This window comes from Calidris pugnax, unplaced genomic scaffold (genome assembly GCF_001431845.1).
Source record: "Calidris pugnax isolate Ruff unplaced genomic scaffold, ASM143184v1 scaffold63, whole genome shotgun sequence".
Classification (NCBI taxonomy): domain Eukaryota; kingdom Metazoa; phylum Chordata; class Aves; order Charadriiformes; family Scolopacidae; genus Calidris; species Calidris pugnax.
In genome coordinates this window covers 8,037,706-8,065,338 of record NW_015090852.1, presented here as the reverse complement: position 1 = coordinate 8,065,338, position 27,633 = coordinate 8,037,706, and the positions used below count along the sequence as shown (strand labels likewise).

General features: G+C 38.2%; 1 protein-coding gene across 4 annotated transcripts in view; it reads right to left on the bottom strand.

Moving 5' to 3' along the window:
- Positions 1–2,927: 2,927 nt before the first annotated feature.
- Positions 2,928–27,633, bottom strand: part of NR5A2 (nuclear receptor subfamily 5 group A member 2) — a 94,744-nt gene continuing 70,038 nt past the window's right edge. For all 4 annotated transcript variants that reach the window (XM_014943593.1, XM_014943596.1, XM_014943595.1 and 1 more), the window contains one exon: positions 2,928–4,164. In XM_014943593.1, the coding sequence (XP_014799079.1) occupies positions 3,917–4,164 (248 nt within the window). In that variant the 3' untranslated portion in view covers positions 2,928–3,916. The remainder of the gene's footprint in view (positions 4,165–27,633) is intronic.

The following is a 27,633-nucleotide window of genomic DNA, read 5'->3' as shown; positions in this document are numbered from 1 at the left end:
AACTTAAGTGTGCAGTATGAGATGAAATTTATTCATTTGTAAGTAGCAATTGGTAAATTCATTTTTTACTAGAGATTTATCATATCTGGTCTGTTTAGCTGTGCTTACTTTGTTTCAGCCTAGGCAATTTCACCATCCCCGTCTCAGACGGCTTTTGACGGCGCCACTCTCCCCATTTGTGTCTTCTGTTCTGCATCAGATACTCTTTGGCGCTCTTATTTCTCTTGCATTTTACTCTACTCTTCTGAGTAACTGATTTTTTGACCGGTGCTTCATTTCAGTGGAATGATGTTATCATAAAGACAATTATAAAGTAATCAGCACGGGCATATCAATATTTATTGAAATACTGAAAAAAAAAAATAATTCCATTGGCGATGAGAAACTCCGGGCAAGAACTGACATGACAATATGTATTTCACCGATACAGTAAGAGAACTTCAACTTCAACAAGTAACTCACTGCACATTCTAAGAGTTGCATGGATTTAAATCCAAGGCAGCTGCAGAACATCTGTAATACAAATAGTCAGACTTTACAGATTGTCTGTTTACAAACACAGAACAACTATAATAAACCAGCCAAAGCCAAACCCTTTGAATTTTAGTCTGCTTTTACTAATATGTCCCGTAATCAATAAGGCAGTCAGAAGTAAATGTCTGGTTACAAAGTAGTTAACAATTAACATGAGGGGAAAGTTGGCAATTCTTTTTTTTTTTTAATTTGTTCGCGTACTTTGGGCAATCTGGTAGGATTCTTGGAACCACAGATGTGGGCAAATAGATGTTAGTTTATTTGAAATTGTTTCCAGTATACTATATGAAAAATTCTTTATGACCTTATTTTAATTCTTTTGTCCTGTATACAGATAATGGTGCTGTGAATACAGGTAGCAACATTTTTTTTAAGCTTTTTTCTTTAGTATTCAGTGAGATTCACTGAAACATTTCAACAGGAAAAAAAAAAAAAAACTGTAATACAAATAGTCAGACTTTACAGATTGTCTGTTTACAAACACAGAACAACTATAATAAACCAGCCAAAGCCAAACCCTTTGAATTTTAGTCTGCTTTTACTAATATGTCCCGTAATCAATAAGGCAGTCAGAAGTAAATGTCTGGTTACAAAGTAGTTAACAATTAACATGAGGGGAAAGTTGGCAATTCTTTTTTTTTTTTAATTTGTTCGCGTACTTTGGGCAATCTGGTAGGATTCTTGGAACCACAGATGTGGGCAAATAGATGTTAGTTTATTTGAAATTGTTTCCAGTATACTATATGAAAAATTCTTTATGACCTTATTTTAATTCTTTTGTCCTGTATACAGATAATGGTGCTGTGAATACAGGTAGCAACATTTTTTTTAAGCTTTTTTCTTTAGTATTCAGTGAGATTCACTGAAACATTTCAACAGGAAAAAAAAAAAAAAAGAGAAAATACATAATGCAAACATTTGAAATATGCTTTGTTCTCCTTTTAAGAAAGGAAGGAATGACCATACTTATCTTGTACACATAGGTATGCGTATTTCACAGCCACCATCAATTGCCTCCTGCGTCTTACTTTCTGTTAATTTAGTTTGCTTGAGGGAGAATGCTGTTATTGAAACAGCGTGTGCACGTCTGCTGTGTGGGCCGACCGAGGGAGCTGTGCTTTGTTTGCTTTTGGTCCGTACGACAGTACGTGTGTTCTGTGATAGAAGACAGGCATCTAGGAGTGGCAGACACTAGGCTTTGCTGTGTTTGTACCCTATGCATGGACAGAATATTAGAGCTGATTAATACAGGCGATTAAAGTAGTGTGCTTTGTACTAATGCAGATGTAATAACTGATGTCTTTGGTATACAATGCATGAATGGTTGGACAAAAGTAAGAGAGATGCACCTTTTCAAGTTCACATGAAACAGAAAAAGCTATAACTCACATAATTTACAATAGATTTAAATAAACTACATTTAGGATTATGAAGATTTACAGACATTTAATCAAGTGAATGATTTTAATTTGTAAAGACCCTTGTGTGTCCCTGAACTATGTTCCACTAACTTGAAGACATGCTACAGTAAACACATATATTTGGCTTCTTCATTCTGGCTATATCTTATGTAAAGATGAAACCAAAGAACAATAAATTAGCATCATAATTGTCTACAGTGGAAACTATCATATACAATATAAATAAACTATTCAAAAGCCAGCAATCTTCATGAAAAAAATTAAAGGATTAGGATTTTATACAGTTTCTACAAGTGATTGTGCAGCCGATAATCTCAAAAATTAAAGTCAAAATGAAATACCCCTATTGATTTTAGTGTCTCACGACATACAGTAATTAAGTACTGGTAAAATAATTACCAATTTAAAAGAAATAATAAGGAAATCACTGCTCTGCAATTTTATCACAGTTTTTTCCCCACAGGACCTAAAGAATGTAAACACTATGTTTTCGTTAATGTTAGAGATTAATACTTTATTTTAAACATATGTTGATCCACACCTGCACAGTTACCTTTAAGGATAATGAAATAAGGCAAGACTTATAACTGTGGCACTACATGTTAATACTGATATCCTCATTTGGACAGAGAGAGAATTGTTTGTTCTTCTCTAATATTTGTTCTGCAGCAGACTTTGGTCTACATAGACACAGCAGTATCACTCTTCTTTCTTTGCGTAAAAGACATGTATTACTTAACTTTTTAAAAAGAAAAAATTACATTAGATAGTGGATGTTTGAGTTGAAATTTAGTTTCTTAATTACTGGCAGCTTTAAAGATAGTTTCTTAATAAGGTCCATGGCATCATCAGGTCATAAAATTTATTTCTCTCTTCTTGCATCACTAAATGCCTTTTTTTTTTTTTTTTTTTTTAATTTTAGTTTTATAACATCAGTATTTGGTTTTTTTTTTTTCTTTCTTTACTAAATGCTTTTTTTTTTTTTTTTTTTTTAATTTTAGTTTTATAACATCAGTATTTGGTGCTGTAGAAAATATGGTTTTTTGTGTGTGTTAAAGAAGCTCTTGTTTGTGATGGCTAAAATATCTCCATTTCCTTTATTTGGAAATGGCCATGAATATATAGCAGAGCCATATTTTAGCCACTGCACTAGTTAAGTATATAGCTGAATTGGCTAATTTGTTTTGGAATATTTATCTTAGCTATTTAATAGCTATCCACTAACAGTAGTAGAAGAGGGATACTGCCTGACAGAGCAACATGAACACGTGACAAAACAAACCTCAGAACACAGTAAGGATGCCAAGCTAACTGGATAACAGACTCTTCGTAGGAGCGGTTTGCAGGCCCGAGAGACCTACAGGCAACGGCAGCCTCCCAGGTTTTGGTGGCGACACTACACAGTGCGTGGCCTAGGCCAGCTCTCTCTCACAGCCCATTGAATGGATGCCACATCATTTATCACAGAAGAAGTAAGTGTTGGGTCCTTGGAAGGATGGCAGAATATGCTATAGATGCAGTTTGGCATCTATTGTAACTGTTTTAGAAGTCCTGCTATACAGTGAAGGAATTCAGTGCACTCAAATTCCCCACCATCTCAGCTCAATAATACAGATCAGTGTTTTTTTTGTCCTCCTAAATTTCTTCGTATTGGCAATCAGCAGAGTTAAATATACAAGAATCATTCTGTCCTTTTCCACGCCAACATCGGTGATAGTATCCACTTGGTAAGTTGACTTCACTCCAGTATAAAGTCTTATATAGATTCCTTTGGGGATGTGTAGCATATGATTCACAGTTTGCAATACAAATACCCTGATACATCACTTATTTACTATTAGTATTTGATTATTATACCATTTTGTAAAGTCTTAAAACCACGTTTTAATTAGCGTTGCTTGGAGCAGTTCAGAATATTTTTTTTTTTTTTCCTTGAAAGCAGAAGCTGTAATGGGTATAATTTATGCTCTCTTTGCATGCAGCATTTCAATGAGAAGGTTATTACATGGCACATCCCCGTTCAGGTGTTTGTAGTAGAGGTATTCTTCGGCCTGCATACTGATGGCCCGGATTTCTGGTAGTCGCAGGAGAAGCTGCCCAAATTTGTCTGTTTGCTGTGGGTAATTACACATTGTGTAGTCCAGCAGAGCAGCATTCACTTGCTCCTGAACACCTTCCACGAGCTGGAAGTTCTCAAGATTTTTGACATCTGAATGATAATAAAAAAAAAGAAAAAATAACAACAATTCAGTTGCATTTTAATTACTGTTTACGGAGGCAGTGTTTCACTAAATGCATGTATTTTTTTTTCCTCCTGACAAAAGCATACTTTACAAGCTGCTGAATATTCAGTGAACCCTTTTGCCAACTTTCCTGGGAAAATGATCACAAAAGAGCTTTAGCGGAGTGTCTTGTTGAAATTCTGCATATACCTCAAATCAATTAGACACCAATGGAGTCTGAGCAAGGTCAGCTCTTTTCATAGCTTACAAAAAGAAAGGTTGAGGATTCCTAAAGTAGAGGACCATAATATATTGCTAGCAAATGAGTCCCAAGAGGAAGCCCTATCTTTAACCTAGTATGTTACACAATTCATATAATTCTGTATTAATTTTTCTGACCCAAGGTGAAATCTGTGTCCAGGGTATGATGTAGTTAATTCTAATATAAAGTGACAGGGTTCTTGTTTCTGTTTGACATTTTCTAAATGATTCTGAAAGCCTTTGACTTGTCTAGCCTATGTTAATGAACCATCTGGTACACTCCAGTGACTGCCAAAATAATCTTCCCTACTAGAAACTCTCTAAAATATATATTTCACTGACTAATGATCTTTATAAAATGAAATCATTGTCCTTTGGGTGGAATACCAGATAAGAATGGTGCCCTTTAACCTGAATATGGTTTCTGAAATCCAACACTGATTTTTTTTTTTTTTTTTTTTTGGGCTTTTCCTTTCAGCTGTGAGAAGGAGATTGTCAGCACACAGATGTCCCCAGAGGCTGTAGCTGTTTAATTTTCAGCCTTTCCACTGGAAGAATGAAAATACAGCGAGTGAAAAAGGCACATGAAAAAGCGAGGTTGTTAGGACGATGATGAAGCCATAATGTTTCAGTCTTCTGGCTAAGGCCTTTCTTTAGTGATCACTGAAACCTCTCTTTGTGCATATTCCACGTCCTATTAAACATGGTAAAATACAGACCATAATATCTGTTTATTTGTGGTGATAATGTTTAATGGCTTTCCAATTACAAAATCATAAATACCCCCATTTTTTTTTTTTTTTTTTTTTTTTGGTATTGGACAACACGGGCATTTACATCAGTAAGGCAGGTACAGTTTGTTCACTCTGCCTCTGTTTGATTATCTTCTGTTCCTATACAGCAAGTTCGAGCTCTGAAAATGCTGGTCAGAGGTAAATGCCAGTGTATTAACTCCTCATTATTTGCTTCCCTGTGTAAAAATTACTCTGATGGCATCGTCTTTTGGCATGTCTGGAGAATGCAGAAGTTATTCTGAAGCTTGCAAATTAGAGTGCTGCTATAATGCAGAAAGAGTGATCAAAGTGCTCTTGCTGGGACAACTTGTTTTGGTTGGTGTTTGATCGTTTATACCGTCAGTAGAGTTGTGTAACAGTTTCTCGTAATGCTAAAGCATGGTTATACTGAGCATAACTGTGCTACTAATTCAATTTCAGTAAAGACAAATCTACTCTTCTGTGGATGTTCTTGGAGCACAGGAGGTTGGGAATTTGGCGGAATTTGGCACATTTTGGTTCATTGTAAATGCTAGCCTTTGATTGGAGGGGAAATGAGTGTTTTCCTTTGCAAAACAGGAACACACGTTGGTCCCCCAATCCATCAGCAGCCTGGGAGGCTGTGTAAATTGGGTCTCAGTACACCTCTTCCTAGAAGTACTTTAAATAGAGCAAATGTTAGTTCCTGCACACAACCGTGTGCTGTAACATGAGAGAAATGGTTGGAGGAGGCAAACATTTTCTTCAGGAGAAGAGGGTAGGAGGGATGCCAAGGGTCCCAGTGGCAGCCTAAGGCAGCGCACGCAGCCAGGGCCTGAGCCACAGGCTTTGGGCAGGAGCCTTTTGGAGCGTGCTGGCTGCCCGCGGCACTGCAGCCTCGCTCCTGCATGAGCTGGGGTGAGAGTGTTTCCTGCTGTGGTCATTACTGCCTTGCCTCTTTCCTCTCCTCCTTTCACTGTGGAAATGAAGCAAGCGGCTCCCAGATTTGTGCTGTTTGTTTGGGAACTGGGGACATGACCTCCATCCAAATTCTGCTAGCTGGCTTTAGGAATTTGCTAGCAACGCTTAAATTATGACGGCTGCCCAACAAGAATCGTCTGAACTTTGCATCAACCAGAGTGAGGAGAACTGGAAACTTCAAAGCTGCTGTGCTTTAAAGATCCCTTAGCTATTCAAACTCATTTATCCAAAGTCTTTTTGCCAGTGTCTCTGGAGATCTTTGGATAATTATGTTTTCATGTATTACACTGGACACTTTCTTACACAAAATGTAGCTGTTTATTATTTTACATAGCTACATAAAACTCCCAAGGTGTTTTGTAGAGAGTGTAACCTGGTTTAAAAATTTGGGTGTTCTAAGCATATTTTTAAAAAGTTAAGAAAGGAACACTATAATCTATCACATTTGTTCTAAATAGGTTGTTTTCAGATGCAAAATACAATCAAGAATGAATTGTCAGAACATAAGAAATTCCCACGGAAAACAGGGACCATGCTGGAAATGAAACTGTGTTAAACAGCAAGATAAAATGTATAGTGATTTCAGAATCAGCACTTCAAACTTTTTTTCCCTGTTAAAAAAAACTTTAAATGTCAGGAAGTTTTAGAAACTGTTAGCTGATTCAACCCCCTTTAAATTCAAAGGGCATCTTTCTGTTGCTCTTTATCTGTTTTGAATCATACTGTGAGATTAAATTGTGCTGACTTCTTGGAAAACCAGGTTCATTCTCATTTTTACTCTCCATCTAAATGTTACTGCATGTAATATATATTTATTGACAGCATCACAAAATCAATTTTTACAAAGATCAAGAAGAAACAAAATCTGAGAATTGCAACTTTTCTGTATTTTCCTGCAAAAGTGGTGAATTCAGCATATGTTTTATAGAGATGCATTCTGTCTTCAGCTGTATTGATCTCGTACTCCAAAGGAGGCATAATATTTTACCGATATTACCCCCATATACAGGATGGGTGGCTTCTGGCAGCAGGTGTACCTGTGCATTGTGTAGGTGTTCCTATACATCCATCAGCTGTGTGACCTGGCTGAATTGTAGGGAAGTTGCAGAACTACGAGGGAAGGTGGTCTGTGTTGTGGGGTTTTTTTTCTCATTTCAGTGGACAGTTCTTTAAATACTCCTATGTGGCAACATAAACACTGAAGTCAGATATAAAAACAACTCCAGTTAACACTAACAGTAAACAAAAAGTAGTTCTGGGGCTTCTACACCACATCCAGCCTGCAGAAATACTTTTAGTGTATTTTCTCTATGCAAATTCTTGACATTTGTGGTGAGGCTCAGTGCTTGTAAACAAGATGTTATTAGTTAACCAGTGAAAACAGGTAGAATTTTCCTGGCTGTTTCTATACTGAATCAGGTACTTGTAGTCCAAATGGTTACAGTTTAGGGCATCACTACACAATTCAGCTGTAGATCTCTCTAGGGCTGCAGTCATCATAGTGGGGATGTAGAGGCAACCTGATGGCCAGTTACGTATTTCGGAGTGAGTCTTCATGAAGCAACCAACATTTTTGGATATGACTTTTGGTGTCTCGTGTACATTAAGTGCTGCAGTAAAGCAAATGAAACAAACTGAACTGAAAGTCAAATGATTTGTGCTGAGAGCCCTGTGTAAAGCTCGGTTGTCACGTCTTGTATGGTATTTTGTACACTGTTAAAAAAGAGGTTTGCCAAACACATAGTTGAAATATAAATTAGGTAGTTGTTTTTGAGAGAGAATCACAAACTCTAGCTCTAAATAAAGATGAATAACAAAAAAGGAAAACATGTTAATATTAAGTTATTTCCAGTAGCTCTGAGTTTTGCAGGTAGAACAAGAAATGCTATAGTTTTCACTTCTGGTACTTAGTATTTAGCTGATAGTGATGCAAATGTTATTAAATAATAACTTTGGGTTTTAAGCAGATAGTTTTCCTATGCTTTGGTTTGTTTTTGTTCTTGGTATTTATAACTCTGGATAAAGGTACGTGATTTAGTTTTCAAACTATTTCCTTTTTGGTAAAGATCCTTTGAATGCGGAGGAGTTAACTTGGTGACACATCAGGCAATGCTGGTGTAAGTCTGCTGAAGGCAGTGGTGTACAGTTGGTGTGAAATCTACTACTGACGTGTACAGTGCAACACTCTTACACTTTCATGTATTTCCTCATTCCTGTCTGCTTTTCAGAATTGAAATGTCTCTTATCAATCTTCACATCAGTTAGTAACAATTTGAAGTACACATGTTTAAGCTTAATGCAAGAAATCATTTTCCGAGGTTTAGACACTTGTAAATTAAGTGAGTAGGAATAGGGCCCCCTCCTCCCGCCCACACACCCTTTAAATCCTAGCAGCTAGAAAAAGTGTTTTGTGTTGCTACAGTAAGTATCAGTCTCTTATCTCTTCTACTTTATTCACTCAGGGACTAATTACCAACTTTTTACATGAAACAGCCTTACTGTGAGCTCACAGTGGGGCGCATATCTTTTTCTATCCTTATTGGAAAGTAAACCCTTAGGTCTTCTGGAATATATTATATGTTTTACAAGAAATAGCAATTGCTTTTCTGTCAAACAAAGAATTTTTGTTCTCTATAGCTTACTTTTGACGATTAAGACAAAAACAGTATTATAGTGTGTCAGGATCTGCTCTGTAGTCACAGTAAAGATCTGCCGGTATTCCCAGAAATCCCCACATTTTGATTATTTTCTATATCTGCTATAAAGCTGTGCATTAAGCTTTGCACACAACATTCAGCCTGAGGAGAACACTTTTGCATATTTTCCCCAAAAATGGGTCTGGTCTTTAGAGGGGGAAAATATTTAGGTTTCAGAGAGATTTTCTCCCTCTCATATTCCAAACATGAAATACTGAAGATTTGGTGGTCTGCTAATCTGTAGAGAGCTTCCTTTGGTCTGGGAATTTTGAAAAGAAAAATGAAAGGGAATGAGAGATTTAAATTTGAAAAATAGCAACTCCTTAGGAGCAGCATAGCTATTGCCCAAAGAAAGCCTGTTACATTTTACTGCTCGTGTCTTTTATCAGATACTCTTTCTACACGAAGCGATGAAGAGGTGCATGCGCAGACAGCTTGGCTGCCTTTCTGTATTTTGCACCTGGTACTGCAAAGACAAAATAAGGTAGTGTTTAGGCTTCTCCATGAGGAAAAATTTCTTGCTTTCACAAGGCTCAAACAGTCTTACAGATACTGCAGGCAACAGGACTCAATACCAGCCCAGGGTCGAGGCTCCGCGCCCTGAAAGGGCTGATGAGCCCCATCATTTAAGGACTGTATTGAAACCCAACTGGCCCCAAAGCTTAGCAGCTCTTTGGAACGACTTTCAAATGTGTAGGCAAAATACGACGTCTTCCAACCTCTAGTGATGGCATTTTGGCCAGGATGGCCTTCAGGCTCTCCCTTTGGGAGGTTTGTCTGCTCTTTCCAGCCAGCCTGCTTGGCCTAATAACCAGCTTTGCCTTTGCTTGGAAACACCCTGTTTATCGGGGAAAGGTACAACGTGCTTCCTCAGCCCAAAATTGGGGTTCCCATCAGGGGCTTTGGTGTGAAGCCAATTATCATTTGACCTTGAAGATGGGATATGTTAATTGTGATAAAGATTTTTCCCCCAGAGCAGTTCAAAGAAGGGGGATTACCCAGGATGGAGGTGACATTATCAAACCTTCTTATCTTCAAACACATTTTTTTCCTATTTTTTTTTTTTACCACTTTCTGCTAGCCCTACAAACCCTGGAGGTCACAGGACTTACAACACAGGTAGATTTTTGACATGTGATAAAAAATTTTTCGAGGGCAAGAGCAGTAATAGTTGATAAAGTGCCAATCTCTGAAAATTACCCACAATTCTCTTCCATTGAAACTAATGGCAACAACAGCGGTTCCATATAGCACATCTGTCACCAAGGCAGATGTATGCCATTCTATAGCTAAGCCTTCTTGACAGACAAAATGCGATAATGAAGGAAGATTTATGGTAAAGATAATCTCCTTACTGCAAAATTCCTCTCAATTTTATTACAGCAGGGTTGTGCTGAATATTATTTACTTAGAAGTCACGGGAAACAATTTTTGATAGATGTGTTTGTTAATCAGTGGTAAGGCACTCTATTTAGCACTTTCCAAACCTTGAAAAACCTTTACATTATAACAAGAGAAACCACTTCTGTTTTCTTAAGACTCCCCAGTCTAAACTGAATGCGTAGAAAACTTTTCCTGTCTTTAGAAACATTCTTTTTTGGCAGTGGTTAAGCTATTTATAACAGTGCAACGATCGATCTCTGACTGTTTATTAGGGTCATAAAGTAATTTTCATTTTCAGTTGAACATAACATCAGATAATGGGCACATTGTTTTGAAAATCTTATTATAGCAATGTATTTCATTCGCGTCTAAGTATTGGGCAAAATGATATATCTTTTTAAGGTGAGAATAAGATGCTGATGAGAGAACAAGATGTAATTCTTAGTTTGAATCCTATTTTGTCCCCTTGGTATTCAATCTTGATAGACCTTTGGTTTGTTTCAGAACAACTCATGCTCAACTAAAACAGTTTTTGGTGTTGTTTTATAGTGGGTAGATTTCTTTCTACTGTTATTTAAAATATTCTATTCAAAAAAGACTGTAAAATGATAGATTCTTACTGACAATATCAGCTCCTGATGTCTATTAAGCTTATTGACTGTTGTTAAAAATGTTATAATTGCTTTTGCTACTGTTAGCTCTGCAATGGAAAGGGAGACATAGGGAACTAAAATAAGCTGGATTCCTCTGCCTTCATGACTGTGAAATTGTTACTAAATTTCTGTTGTTTCCTAGTAAAGACAAAGGGCAAAGCCTAATTTGATCCCTTTAATCTTTATGACTGGTGTAATTACTGAGTCATCACTCGGGAGCTTTGTAAAACAGCTTGACTTTCAACAGCTCAAGCTGAATTTACTGACTCGAAAGTTAAACAAACAAACAAAATCTCCACCCACTTCTCGTCCTGGTACCCCAGGAACCAACATCCTTATTGCTTTCAAATGAGGCATACGAGATATGGTGGTCATTAAAACGCAATAAAACAAGATCCTGTCAGGCCTCTTTTGGAGGAAGAGCTGCTCACAAGTTGTGGCCCAAAGTCCACAGCCAGCTACACCCTCAAATACAAAGTCCAGTGTTTCTCACTGTGACTCATGATGGAAAAGCATGGCCGTGTACAGCCACACAGCCGGGAGTGTGGACAGCTGGTTGGGATAGCTAGTGGATGCAACTGTGACCCAGCCCAGAAGATGCTGGGACAGACCACAGGCACCAAGTCCCAAGCAGTGATTCCACTGCTGACGCTTCATCTCAGCCATGCATAAACTCCACTACCACCTCACTTTTTTTCACTTTCTAAAGCTTCCTCCATGCCTGGAGTTATGCCCCTGCTGACGTCCCAGACTTGGTCCAGTTTGGCGTGAGCAGTGCGATGTGTTGCTTGTCTCTTGCTCATCTGGGACTGAGGGCAGCCTGTCTCTTGCCTGAAGGCTTATTCCAAGGTATTTTAATCCATCCTTAGTGTTCACTGATAGGATTAGATTCCACATAAGAGAGTAGCTGCTGTTTTCTTTAAAGATGTGACAAAGCAACAGGAATTTCATCAGCGCTGTTTCTCTGTTGTGTCACCAAGGAAATTCCCCGGACAACTGGAGTCTCCCACCACATTGGAGGGTGGTCTTAGCTGTTGCTATCTACAGGTTGTTCTCTGTGGAGGTGTGCTCCAGTCTGTGTTGAAGCTCTGCTGCTGCACCAAAAAATAATAACCCTAGGTGATTTAAGCCCGAATTCATAGCCTGCGTTTGTAAGCTGGTGATGAGGGAACCTGCTTGGGCTGACGTGGGTTTCTGGTTCCTGTTTCCAGGCTTGTTTGTATATCTGACCACTTGAGGTAAATGACAGATCAATCCTAGAAAAAATGTCTCAATGTAAGTCTCTTTTCCAGGGAAAAATTGTATAACCACTATCCTGTGGAACCATGGTCATCTCTGTACGCCAGCATGTGTTGATACACTGGGACAGAAGTGATTTAGTGAAGGTCTCACAGATAAACTGAGAAAAATGAGAGCTTTGACTCGTATTCTTTCCTAACCCCTCTCCTGGTCTCAGGTTCATATTATATGTCTGGGCTAGAAATGTTTGTCTTCTGAATATTCAGTTGGAATAAGCATGAATAAGAAAACTAGTATGTTAATTATCATGCTATCACAAGGCTTATGTATATATAAGTTTAAATGCCGACAAATCTACAACCGTAGCACTAGTTTATATCACACTTACAATTACCAGAAAAAACTGTCATATTTGATAAAAGCAGAAGCTCTTCTGATAAGAGTTAAAATATAATTAATAGTAAATTTGTGGAACCAAATGGTTTCTCCAGATAATTTCTGAAACATCATTATAATTTTCAATAGCACACAAACAATACAGGATTGTTGGAGTTTTAAAGGAACTCACTGTCAATGTCTACAATTTGTAGGGTGTGAATAGTTTAAGATGTCATAAATATTTATGAAGTTCCTGGGAATGGTGATGGGGACATCATACAAAATCCTTGAAGTTATGAACTGAGGCAGAAAGGGTATTATATGCAACTTGCAATAATAGTACAGTATAATGTAGAGAGGAACAAGAAACAATCTATTATTTAGCTGAGAAGAAGATGAATGTTTAGGAAAAAAGGAATGAAAATTTTAGAAAGATTTGCTTTTATCTAGAAAACATTTGCTCTGCTTTTGCTTAGAAATTTGCAACTTTTCTGAATGACTGGATTTATTGCACTCTTGAGAAGCTTACACATTATCTATCTTTTCCCTTTTTATCCCTCTCCTACTACTCAAGTACTGTTTAAAATAGGAATAATAGACCAGATTAATCTCAGAGGTATTTCTGCTGCTGCCGCTGGAACTACACCAAGGGGTGATATAGTCCTAAAAGAAGAAATATAAATATTTTCTGGAAAAATATCTAATATAAATTTCTACTGAGGTTAAAACACAGAAGTGCAGCTGCCACCGAAACCCTTTTGAGTAGCAGGCTGTATCCTTTTATAAAGCCCATCTGTCTCTGCAGAGTATAAAAAATGCATGATCATAAAAAGCAGTACTCCTTAGGGGAAAAATCTCTCTTTACTAATCTTGTAGTCACTTTACAAAACAGTTTTTAATCCCAAATTTGCATTTGATTTTCAGTCAGGAACTTTTGTGGTTTTTGCAAAGTTTTCTTTTTCCATTAGAATAAGATATGAGGTACAGTTTGTTCAGGTGGCAAGTCCAGACTATGAATAAACCAACGTTATCATATGAAAGAGAATTAAACAGGCAGATCCAAGTGGGGATATATTAAGCCAAATTTAAGCTCCAGTAGTTGAATTTAGCCTGTACTAGATGTCTGGTTTGCCTCAGGATATATTCAGCTTTCCAGCTAATCGACTGAGGAAAAACTGCCTCAGGTATGATAAAATTTACAAGACAGCTCAGTCGAATAGCTCTTGTTATAAATACTAGCTTAAAGGCATTCTTCTGGTCTTTGGGATCAGGACTATATTTGCATTTAATTATTATATTTCAAACTTTTTTGAACTTGTTTAAAAATATTAGACCAGCCAATTATATCATTATAATGGTTTCCAGATAAGAGAAAAACTTCATACCACTTTTTTATTCTTTGATGAATTTTGTTTGGCTTTATCCTTTTGTTTAGATCCAGAGTCCCATAGGAGCAAAAATTATTACAATATGTTCTCTTTATAAGAAGGAAATGTAGTTAAGCAAAAGTGTTTCAGGGATATGCTGATCTAAGAGGTATAAGACTCTGCTATGACTTTCTGTCAACATAATTAACAAAGAATTTCGAGTTTTAAGTCCTTTGCACTATTTTGAGACAAGGCTTAGTGTAAGACAACCAACCAATCATCTTTTTTCAGATACATTGATTTAAAAAACCCTATTTTTCCTCTTTTTCTGAGACTTTTAAAGACATGATGTTACTAACTTTATGTGCCAATGTTTGCACTAACAGTTTTTTTTTCACTGAATTGTTATATCAGTGGAAGCTGATTCTAGTTTAGAAAGAACATGAAAAAGATAATCACCTCCACCTGTGCAAGATATGGGAAGTGGAAATGAGTAAAAGAACTATTTTCTGATATACTTGTGCTGAAATAATATAAAGCAATATACGCTCATTTCATTGCTTGGTGCTGAAAGCACTGCTGTAGAACTACAGTAGAAAGTAACATGCAACTCCTATTAGGCACACATTTGAATTTTACTGTTATTATTTAGAAGAGTCAGACTCTGCTTTGGGTATTTAAAATTACTCACTATGTAAACACAACTGCAAACAGCTCACGAGACCATTGCCAGTACATTGAAGCCGTTGTCTCTAAGATGCTGTTTCAATTCCTTATCAAATTAGTGTTGACAAAAAATTTTGTGGCTTAGGTGAAAAGCGCTGATGAGTGTGGTGCCATCATACCCGTGTGTCTGTCAGTCCTCAGCTCATTGCCACGTCACGCTGTGACAGCCTGTGTGTTTCCTTAAATGCAGCACACTGTGTACGGGGGCTCTTCACTGAGCGACAGCAGAGCTGGTGGCCCTGAGACAGGGTTCTCACACTGTCCCCACTGGCTCCCCAGCTGGCCCAGGCCACCCTGCCTTCTGCTGGGTGGAAAAGAACCCCACTTCTTTCTCCTGTGTTCTGAGTCTAGTTTGCATTGACAGCAAACGCAACGCAGGTAAGTAATTTTCTACTGTGGAATTTCAAAGCATATTGTTTCTGACACTGCTAGTGATCTGAGTGGAAGTAGCACATTCCTTTTTTTACTGTGATGTGTGTGTGTGCTTAGTTGTGGAAGTGGTCCAGCAAACGGGGGTGACAGAAGCCCAATTGGGGATGTCTGCAACTGCAGTGAGACTCTGCAAGTGTCAGTGCTGACACTCGAGAGCTACCCAGGTGCATATCAGCCTTTGGGCTCTTTTCCCAAAGACTGATGTGTTCTTTATCTGCATTGCTTACGCTTTTAAACATAAAAATTAAAAAAGAGAAAAGTTCACCTTAAAGTTCCTCTGGCACTGTAGTTGCTCATCAGTTAAACAGACAGGGTAGAGAAGTGTGGAATAGAGGAAATACTCTTTACACCTACATTTCAAGTATGAGACTCTTAGAAGAGAGTTTTATTTCTCAGCTCTCTCTGATTTCTTGACAAGAAGCCCTAGTCAGAAAGGACTGGAGGCTCTCAGACAAGGTGGTGCCTCAGCACATTTTACTATTCCTGTTGCTTAGTAAGGAACAGCAGAAATAAGTGAAGGTTAACTCAGCCTGTGCTTGCTGCTCAGACTCAAATGTTTGGTCAGATATGGATAAGAAGTTTTCATGGACAACATAGTCACAGGTTTAAGGTGGGGAGCACAAATTAAGGAGCTCCAGATCCCCATTAGTCTCTGGCTGGAGCTGCCCCTAACTTGGTGCCAAAAAATTCCTGCTCCCTGCACAAGGGCAGAGGTACTTTTTGGTCCCCTAATGGTACATGCCAGATGAAGGAAGTGAGCGTGCCTCTGGCACTGCATGGTGTCTGCTGTGATAGTCTGCAGAGGGACTTGGGAACATGAGGGAGCTCAGCCTCCTGCAAACTGGGGTTTGCCCTTTTCCTGTCCTGGCCGGGCTCCCCCCACCAGTGCCATACATGCCCTCAGGATCCTGGTGATGCTCTGCCAAGTCCCTTGATACTTTATTGAATTAGACCGTGGATTTTGCCTTTATTGCTTAGGATCTGGAAGGATTTTTAATTCTAGATCCACCTCCACCTAAATCAACACTCGTTGGATTAAGGCCAGTTCTAGTCAGATGGCACCGTACTCTTCAAAGCAGGGGTGTTTCCCCACCTGTAGGGATTTTTTTACAGACAGGACTGTGAATTGCCATTTGGAATTAAATGCATGCTCTGGTTTTCATTTTATAGTAAAAGTTATATGAGTTAGTAATATGAAAATTTTAAAAGCAATTTGGATTTCTTTAAAGGTTAATTTTCCTGAAAGTTATGTCCAGGCCAAGAAACAGTGCCTTCCTGTACCCCTGCGGCCGCAGCAGACAGTGGGATAGGCATTTGGCAGGACACAATTCACGTAAGTACACGTGTGCATCCTTGTCCTTTAGTTTCATGGAAATGCACAGGCTTTCAAATCTAAGGTATTAGACAACAAACAGTACATTTATAGCTGTAGGTCACCGTGGTCTCAAAATGCCAAAGTACCTACTAACTCCTGCAGCAGAACTGCCCACCCGCCCTGCAGGGACACTTACCCATCTGCTGGAGAAATGGCCTAAAAGCCAAATGCCCTGGACACGTCCAAGGCAATATACTCAATACAATACATGTTTACTGTTCTTGCCATTCTTCATTTACATTCACTAATTGGAAGTTAATGTGTTCCCAGAGACAAATAAATATATTCAAACCAAAAGTTACTCTATTTTTCCAAACTCTGTATTGAAAAGCAACTCACTTCTGTCCCACCAAACCAAATGAGCTTACAGTTGAGCACAGCCCAGCAATACTCTAGTTTGATATTAATTTTCTGTGTCAGCTTCAGGTTTTAAAAAAATACACAGACCCCAGCGCAGAAAAGACAAATCAAGCCTGACACCTGGAAAAAAAAATATCTCACACTGGAAAAACTTGACATAGAATCCAGTGGTGTCAAAAATCCTAGATATTTGATGTTTCAAATTCAGACATTCTTCATTTAGACCAAAATAACAGACATTTATAGTGCACCTTACTGCTGGTGACTATTTAACAGCTAGGTGCTCTCGTGGCATGGTACTCTTTATGTGCACAGTAATGAAAGTTTGCTATTGATTTTTCTGTAGCTGCTTGTAACTATTATAGTTGATACATCAATAGAAAAGGAAAGCACAATATTTCACAGGAGGCAGAAAATCAGAGAATACATGATGCTGTGACAGTAAATCATGGCATAATCTCAAGAATTGATAGATGGTTACTGCTAACTTGAAACCCATGGCTTTCTCTGAAAGGACTAGCCTATAATCGCCCAATATGTTCTAACAGACTGACTGCCCGTAATAGTGGTAAAGGACACAACACAATGTTTCATCTTGAAAATAATGGTTTCCACGAGCCAGGTTGTTTTGTGGTGGAACTCGTTTTGTGTGTTACTGCAGAAGGAGAGAGAGACAGTGGTTTGAATGCCATTTAGACTAGCACTTAAAGGTTGTAGGAAAAAGATTTTTTAATTTTTTTTTTCCCACAGAAAAGAGCACAGAAGGTTTTTTGTGAAAAGAGGAAGAGAAGTTGTCATTAATTTTTAACTTGCAAAAGTCTGCAGTTAGTTGAAAAGGAAACACAAAAGAGCTGATTATTCTTGAGATCAAAATATTGGAGCTGTTTTGTCAAGAAAGGCAAATGCAGAGAAAATACATTTACCGTAGCTGTTTCCAGTTCCACAGCATCCTGAAAGGGAGCCAAAGGCACGTAAGTAATTGAAAGCTCCTTTAAGTGTGTGCCTCTTTCTGCTGTGTTTTTGAGGGACACAATGATCTCTGAATTTTACAGTATGCCTAGTGAATTTTTAGCAGGAATGTTCTTAATTCTTTGTTCCCTCTTTACTCCCTGGCTCATCTCTAGTAGTTTTATCTATAGTTTTAATTAATTGTGAGGGTCTTTTTTTCCTGTCTCAAAACAGAAAGGAAAGAAGAAGCACAGGTAAGAGCTGGCCAGCTGGAGCACAGTGTGCAATTTAGATGACACTGCACCCACAATAACCTCTTAGGAGTGTTCCTGAAAGAACATTTTCAGTGTGCAATGCTGTTTTCCAGCACCTCTTCAGAGCGAGAAGAGATGGACTTAGGCAAGAGGAAAGGACTTTCTCAAGCTACCACTTGTCCTTCCTGCCTCAGACTGGGCTTGAAGAACAGTCTGTATCATTTATTCTGCTTATGCTGTGGGATTTCCCCCAGTGAAAGATGGGATGGCATCATCTGTCTTGTCCTGAGCAGCTCACTGATTTCTATTACAAATTTTTGTGTTGGGAGAGAGGAAAGATGCTGTTGTAGTGTCATTCCCCGTTCTGATGTTGAAATCTTTCTCTTCTGTTTCTTGAGACAAGACTTTCCTTCACCTGACAAGCAGAGGTGTCGTGCAGTATGTTTATAATACACATCAAACCCTCCCAGTACTGGAGATGCTGTTAAATGTAGGATTTTCCTTATATTAATATTTGAATAATCATATAAAGAAGAAGTCTTAAAAGATCCTTAGGGAAATGGCCATGTGCAGATTAAACTTTTGCAAGCCACATGGGCTGTTCTGGGGCTTACTCTTTCAGTTTGCGCCATGCTCGATGGCTCCACACAGGAGCAGAGCAATATAGGGAACCCCTGCTCTGAGAGCTTCATCCAGTCTCAGCAGCAGCTTTGCCAGAGCCTAAGGAATTGCAGTTCTCACCTCCCTCCCTTTTCCTGCCAACAGAAGCCATTGGGACACATTCCAAGCCACGAGCTTGGGAAAGAGTGTTTCTGCACAGCCCCCTTCTGCCTCCCAATTCATGATCACAGCTGTGTTCAAGGCTGGGCCATAAAGTTTGTTTCTGAATATTCCTTCATTGTTTCTTTCCTGTTTGCTTCTATTTCCTCTCTCTCCCCCTCTGGCTTGGCTTTGATCACAGTTCCATGGTTTCTCTTTCCTTCCTGGCCTTTTCCCCCTGTTTTCTTGACTCCTTTCCTATCTCGAGCCCTCTGGTCTCTCTCTATTCCTCTTATCCGCATCACTGCTGTCCCTCATTTTCATCAACCCCTCCTGGCTCCTGCTCTCCACAGATATCCTCTTCTGCCATCCTTGCAGATCCTTTCTCTTTCCCTGGCCTCCTGTTTAATTCTCCTGCTACTCCTTTTAATTGTATCTTTACAGTATTTCACCTCTCTATTTTAAATCCCTCAGAGACAAACATTGCTTTTGTTTCTCTTCCAGTGTCCAATCTTGCACAAGCTGCAAAAGGATAAGAGAAAGAGGGGAACTTGGCATAGTCTACAGTGAGTGTCCAATAAATGGCCAACAGTCACCCATATATAAATTTCCAGGTAAGAGCCTCTGCAGTGTGTGTTTTTAACTAGAAATACACAAGGAACAGTTTTTAGTCTACACATTCTGGTATAAAAAGTACTTAATAAGTTGTCTGTTACACCTGAAAAGTGAATTTAGCCATTATATTCCTTTAGTATGTTCCTCATTCAGTTCAAATTAAAACTATAGGGTGGTCTTACTGGCTCCAAGATTAAAGGTATTAATTCATTCATCTATACCTTAATTATATAGCCATTTATTCCCATGTTATGCTGGGAAACTTGGCTAACAAAAGCAGCCACTGATGTTAAACACTTCTGCTAATAACAGCTAAAAAAAATTCTATATAATTCCATACTTCTCTGTTACACAGATAATACATTCAAACTTGCACCTTAAACGTCTAGAATGTATATTAAAAATGGGACAGAAATTGTTGAAGTATTCAAAAAGTAGAGACACATGTAAATGTGGGCTATGTGTAGGTAATTTTTCTCCTTACAAGAGCTGTTTAAAAGCCATACTAACTAGCATTCTATAAACATATTAGAGAGGGAGAAAGTGCAGAGCACTGATTGGGTTATTCTGAAATCCCCACTGTCTCCACACAAAGGCAGCCGTACAGAATACAAATATTGTTTGATACCCATGTTTCTAATTACTTGCGAGATTTGTATCTAACAAATATATGACCTAATTTTCTGTCAAGCATCTAATCCTATTGTTATTTCAAAACCTTCTAAAATATGCATTTTGGAAAAAAAACCCAACATGAAAAGAAAAAGTACTTGCTCTGAAGACGGTTAATCTTTTTTTCCGTGGCTTGCAGCCGTCAGACAAGCAGACAACATAAACCAGTTATGATCAGATTGGATCAAATTCATGTCTCAAATAATGCCATTGTACTCAACAGTTATGGATTCATCAACAGATGAATTGGCAACATTCTTCGCATTTTATGAAATAAAATCAGGCAAATTAACAGCGATTATTAAATTTCCTCTATAATTTAGTGTAGTTTATTCAAAAAACTCAATCAGCCATAAAAGAGAAGGATATCTCTGGAATTTCTGCAAGAAGTTTATCATTCATGACTCCTACAGCCAGGGCTGAGATGAATGACTAAAGATTTATTTATTAAAAACACTGGTTTAATTCTTAACTATACCTTGAAACCTCAGCATTTGTATTTTATTCCTTTTATATTATGTGTTTTTTTCACAAAAATAATTGATTTGAGATGTCATTAAGATAGATACCTGTAAAACAGACACTGTCCTAGTTTCTTTTGCACTGCCTGCACAGCATGAGGAACCTGCATAGGAAGCTGGACTAAAACCTGTCAAGTCACTGAAAAACCACTCTCAGGATCCATACATCATCATTAAGCATCTATAAGAAATTCAAGGACTGATTTTTAATTGTTTGGCTTTGCTGCTGATTTTTACAGATAAAGTGGAGGGAATATGTCTTTGCTTTTGTTTCTCTATAAAGAAATCAGAAAAAGCAGAGAAATAAAAGAACAGGGCAAAAGAAAATCCACTTATTCCTGCATGTGCTAAAATGTTACAATTCACTTCTCTCAAAAGATGAATTTTCAATTTTTTTTGCAAATTTTAGACCCTAAGATACAGCAAGGAGCTACTTTCATGTTGAGTAATTTACAAAGGAAAGGATAAAAGTTTCTCAAAATCTATTCAAGATATTTTAAATCAGATTCCTTTTAACAATGGTCTTTGTAATGTTATCTGTAGGTATTTCAAATAGTGTTGTTTCAATTTGGTTGTACCTTACATAGTATCTTTAATACTCTCGATTTCATCACTGTTTACAAAGGTAGATAACAATTGTTTTCGTTTACCAGATAGGGTAGCTGAGATATCATTTAAGAGACTTCAAAGCTCCATAGTCAGTAATGGAGTCAGAAGCAGAATTAGAGACAAGGGCTGATTTCTCTGTTGGGCAATGCTGGTTCCATGAAAGAAGAACGTCCCTCATGAGATGATTCTGAAATGAGGTTTTGTCCATATTCATTTGCTTTACTTTCCCAAAGGATTAAAGTAAAAAAGTAGAATAGCTCTTCTAGTGGCAGAGTGGAGTAGCCTGGCTGCTTTCCTTGAGACTGAGTTAAATGTTCCAGGAACAGACTGGCTATGTAACTGTTCTCCTGGCCCTCATCATCTCTAGTGAGAGATTTATCCCTAGTTCCCACAGCAATGTGGGATTTGCAGCAGTGAGGGACTATATAAGATTGCTGACAACCGCTCACAGTAGAAGTTATCAAATTTGAACTTGGCAAATGCACAAAAGTTTGTAAGAGCTGTGAAATTAGGACACATGATAAATTTCACGGGCAAGAAGTTTAAATTTACTTTCACTGATTTGGGGACAGGAAAGGACCTGTCTTGAATGAACTAATCATCATTGTCACCTCCTTCAGTTCAATACAAGCCATACATCTCCATCCAGCAACTGGACATCAAGTCTATAACTTTTGATTGAGTTGTATCACAATAATTTAGAGAAGCGGTCGTCTTGATTTCAGATTTCAAGAAACAGAGCCTCCATTATACCCAGAGATGAGGTCACCCAAAAGGCAGTGATATTCACCTTTAAATTTGTCTATTTCTAATATAGTTAATCCCCAACTAATATTACATAGCTAATCCTGCAAACGTGTTCTCATTGGTTTCCGTGGGATGTGCACAGGAGCCATTGTTTACTAGATTAAACTTTAACAAATACCATGTTGCCTCATCATATTACATCTCAATTACCACAGCATTTCTTCCTTTGCCCTTGGCAAATGGTGCTGCCAAGATACCCGTCCATTGCTTCCCTATCTTTTCACATCTTCCCTTATCCCTGCTACATCAGACATAAATTGTGTTCACTTTCAAGGTCTTGTAGCTGTTCTTTCCTTACCTGTCATCAGTCATTCAGTGCCACGACACGAGGTCATCTCCTGCCTCTGACTTGCCTGCAGTGTCACCTCCATTTCCCCCTTGCTGCCTTTCCAGACCAAGTACTTGTCTGCTTTCTTCACTCTAACTCTCATGTTTAATATGCCAGATCTCTTTATCCACCTTCATATTCCCTCTCGGAACTTTTTGCAGTGGCATTTGAGACAAACCTGGGTTGTAGGTGTGCTAGAATTGTGCCTGTCGTCCTTGCATTGTCTGCCAGTCAACACCTGTTCCATCACCACATGTGTAGATTGTATACTTTAAAGGAGCATTTTAAAATTTCACATGCCATTAAGGATTCATAATCAAGCAATTAGGAAATGTTACTATTAATAAGTTTGTCACAGTGAAAGTACCGTCCTAGCTAGATGTCTCATTCTATGTTCTCTGGTTTCATTCCCAGCCTATCTTCAGATGAGATGCTCATTTCAAAAAGTCTCTTTGAAATACTGTTAGTACAGCAAAAATAATCAAGAATCAAAGGGGGCAAATATTTTGTTAGAAATTAGTATGTAGAAAAGCGTGCTTAAATAAATCTTGGTTTTATCTATTAGTCAGCTGTCAGCTAATAATAAATTATATTCAGTACCTCCCTTGTTGTAAATGCATATTGATTAGTTTTAAACTCTGAACTTCAGAATGAGTTATATCTGGTCATTGCTAAACTGCTCTCTTCACTATGAAAAAAAATCCCTAACACCTATTATACTGCATTTAATTAAGACAAGCATCAGCTTTATGTACCATTATTTGCTTCTGCCAAGTCTCTATGGTATAAATATTGAGCAGTCACATCTCCTGAATACTAATCGATCCTTCCTGAATTCCAAATGATTACATAAAATTTAGGAAATGTTTCTTTGCCAGTATTGTCCTCTGATGCTTACTGTAGTTAGACATTAGGTTTGAGATATGACTCTGGATTTGACAAGTATGCAGTAAGTATTTTTCTAAATTCAAATGTAATGTGGGGAAGCCAGAAAGCCCTGGCTGATTGCTAATTGAACAGAACCCCCCGACTGCTCACTTACTGGTGTTCACCAGGTGCAATCTTACAAGCACACTGGGTAACACAATGGATGAATGTAAGAAAACTGCCAACGGATTTAATTAAAGCACCTCATAGTAATAGCCCAGTTATAAATGTGTATTATAATTAACATCTATATAAAACACCAGGTGTAAAAGTAGTCGCATATTTGCAAACTACCAGAAGTACAAACAGAGTGACCACTTTGAAGGCGACTGCATTAAACTCTGCGAGTAAGAAATGAAGACATTTGAGATGACAAGTCCATCCCTGGATAAGTGCTCCATTACCAGCTTGCATTGGCTTGCCAAGGAAGACTGTCATGAGATGCTTTTTGCTTCAAATTCACAGCACCTATTTCAGATCCTGAGGCCAACGGTGCTACGTGAAGATAAAGTAGCGTTTTCTGGGAGCTTATGGGTATCCTGCCAAAGAATTACCAGGCCCATTTTACAGGAAGGAGAACAGAGTCCCTGAAAACTACAAATGGCTCACACCTACCCAATGAGAGCATGAAAATGGCCATGCTGGCACTCTGGATCATCGAGACCACTGTCCCAATTTTGACAGTGACCAGGAGCAGATGCCTTAGGGAACAGTGTAAGAAGAAGAAAAGCATGGAGTGATACCACCCAGGAGCAGCTGCACGGACTCCAGCAGCTGGAGGTTGGCAACAGCCAGAAGTGGTGATTTTTGTATTTCATAGCTTTGAATGGATTTTCCTTCTGTTAATTTGTCCAGGTGACTTCTGTAACCACAAAAAAATTCAGTATCCTCTACATCTTGGAGTAAGGATTGCCAGAGCTGGATAATATGCTAAGTTGAAGAAAGAACTCTTGCATTTTGAGCCAGTCACCTCCTAGTTTACTTAGTTTCATTCTGATACTAAAATATCAGAATGATGAGGGGAAGACGCTTTTTGGCTAATTCTTCTTAATAAGTTCCCAGGTTTCGTGGACTGCTCTTTGAAGAACCAGTGCAGTCTTTTTAAACAGGGAATGTAAAAGGCAGATCCATATTTGTTGACAGTATAATGTGATTATTAGGAATTAGGCTAGATTATGCCTTGATGTCTGTTTCACACTTAGGTGTCTATAGTCCTGCATGAGTTGGTTCTTGCCTAATTTTCCAGTTTTGTTACCTGATTTTCTTTTAGTCTGATAAAACCTCCTGCCTCACTAATTCTTTCATTCCACTCTCCTAATGTTTTTGTTTGTGTGCCCTTAAGCAGCACAAATGCTACCAAAATTAAATTGATATTCCTTGTTATATTAGCTCCAGTTGATGCTTATACACTTATTTTCCTATCTGCATACAGGATACCCCAAATTAAACCCTCAGCAAAACCTGTGGAAGTGAAAATATGTATAGCCCCATATTTCATCACTGTTTGTTACTGCAGTTTTTTCTTATTCTTCTGTGTATATTTAGATTGCAAGCTCACTGAGGCAGAGATTCTGTCTAGTCTGTAAATTCAATAGACCAATGATGTTACATAAAGTATATTAAAAAGTGCAATAGCTGATTTAAAATGTGGGAGTTTTTTTCAGCTCCAGGATGTTGTGTAACTGCGTTGATGTGAGTTACTGGAACCAGGTGAAACAAGCACAGGCAGGCGTTGTGCTGCGTCTCCTCGGGTGCGTCTTTGCAGGAAGCGCCTTCTACTCCTGTCAGTGGTGAGGGCAGAGTCTGCCTCAAAAATGCTTCATTTCAGCCCGTTTCTTCTGCACGAAGATCTTAATAGGTAGGTTTCTTTTCCAAAAAGTGGAAATGTTGGAGCCCAGTACCTCCAATACTTCCTCCCATCTCAGCTCTGACATTTTAGGGAGACTAAAAGCAAGGAAAGATTAATTTGCTAATATTCTTCTTATTCAACAGAAACATGACTGGAGTGTTGCAGGTCCAGATGGATGTCTGCTGAACCATTAAGTAAGGCTGTGGTTTGTTTGAAAACTGAGTTCATTTTTTTGTTTGGGTTTTTTTTTTTGTTTGTTGTTTAAGCAAGAGCCCATTGTTTGTCATCCACAGCGATTAAATGTTTACCATTTCTACAGGACCCTCTTGTCTCATGTTAAGTGAGATGTAAGATCAATAGTGGCTCTGCAATTATTTGTCCATTGATAAAGCCTTCATTTCTTAAATGAAGTGCATTTATCTGTGTCCTGACAGTGATAAGGGAGCAGTACCAGTCAGCTGCTGCCTAGTCTAGCATTTAGCTCCACAGGCAGACGAGTGCCTGGACATGGGTCAAATGATGTCTAACTTTCTTCCTATTGGCATTTCACTTTACAAACTGCTCTGATGGGAGGTTTGACAAATCATCCTTCGGAGTTCAGATAATAAAAACTAGCAGGACAAATGGGAAGTTTTGGTAAAGAGAAAACAATGGCTGATTTCAAGTTAAGTGACCACTCTGTAAAGCTACCAGATGGTAAAATGAAGAGATCTGTTGAGTCAGAAGATGATAGAAAGTATCCCACGTAAGGCACTCATTTGGATCTTCAAACAGCATTTAAATTTAGTCATTGAGCAAATTCAATTGCTGAAAAATTGATCTGAAGGTTATTCTGTGATAGGAAGCAAATAAAAGAAACAGTGAGACAAATTCTGGCTTCAGTAAAAACAGTGTGAAGTTCTCTTTTGCTTTAGTGAAGCCAAAATTTCACCCCAGTGGAGCACACTAATCTGTTTCAGCCCCAGAATAAGAGAAGTCAACAGCACACGTGTGGTGGTTTGGTTTTTGGTTGGTTTGTTTTTGTTTTTTTTTCCATTTCTAATTCTGATTTATGACAAAGAAAGAAGAGAGTTTCCAAATTAATTTGGTAATGAAAATTCAAAAGGCTGATAAATTGACATATTTTTTTTTTCTATTTGTAGTGTATCTTGATTCAAACCAACAATTATTAAAGACAAAGAAATAATTTGTATTTATTTTTAGGCCTACATTCAATAAAGTGTACTGTGGGCTATACTGGTTATATGCTATGGAAAAATTAGGTGTATTATTACTTTGGTATTAGGGTAAAGAAATTTCACTATCCTCAATTTGGCTAGCTTTGGAAAACCAGATATATTTATTCTCATTTAGTGGTAAATTTGATAAACAAATTTTATGCGATCAGCATCTTTCTCAGATGGGAGTTCATAATGACAAAACCTGCAGAAGTACGGTTAACAGTAGGTTTAACACTCAGGTCTGTCAAAGATTTCTTTCTTCTTTCCCAGTTTTGCAACATGTGCCTCGGCATTAGCTTTCCATCAACTGTGTGATTATAATTGCTGAGTTGTCATGGCTCTGTCTTGGTTCTTTTTGCTTGAAAGAAACCTGTCAAATGCAACTAAGTTGTCAAGAAAATCCAGATTTGTATATCTCTTGAGCTATTGATTTTTTTAACTGTATATCTTCAGCTTGTGCAGAAAAAAATGGCAGATATACCTGAATTAAATTGTGGTTTGGTATGTTGATTTCCTTTACTCCCTTCATTGGAATTATGGGGAGAACACCTCTGTAAGTGAAAACACAGGAATGATGCCCCCACAAAACAGGCATGTTTTTGGGTTTGCAAATATGATGTAAACCTCAGTGCAAGAAAGGTTGGTAAGGATAATTGCTATCAGAACTGGCATCCTGATTTACTTCAAAGCAAGGTAATAGCCAAGATAATTGAAATGGAGATTGATAGCAGAAATTGCTATTTCTAGGCCACCTAAACAAAAGATTTCTTTCAAATAAATCATGTTGGTAGATAGATTGCTCCTTTGCAATAAAATGCTTTGGCTTCAGAAGTCCATCTCATCTTCAAATAAAACATTCAATCAGCATCTAGTGTATCGTTTGCAGAAAAGACAGATGTTGGTACAGAATTCAGACATGTCCATCAGAGATGAAGTGACTAGAAGATGGCTTAGCTGTTACACCAGGCTACACAACCAAAACTGCGGAGGGCGATTCTGATCACAAGACCTGCTTCTATTTGCTTTACTGTGATCACCGTTATCAATTAGACTGGCTGATTTGTGTAATGCTGTTCTGGTGTGCAGTGATAGAAGAAAGCAACTTATGTTTGTTTATGTAGCGAGGAGGTACGCTGTGAGGGAATTGCCACAGAGGACCAACTGAGAGAAAGATTGTAATTCTTTAAGGGAACTCTGATGGACTAGCGTAGTAGATCTGTGGATCATGTAAATGGATCAGAGTAATGTGATGGGATTTAAATTTAGTCCAAACTTCCTATGTCTTGGCAGAGTAATTGACTGACCACTGATGGTGCAGTGAAGCTATGAAGGCTGGGGTCTCTG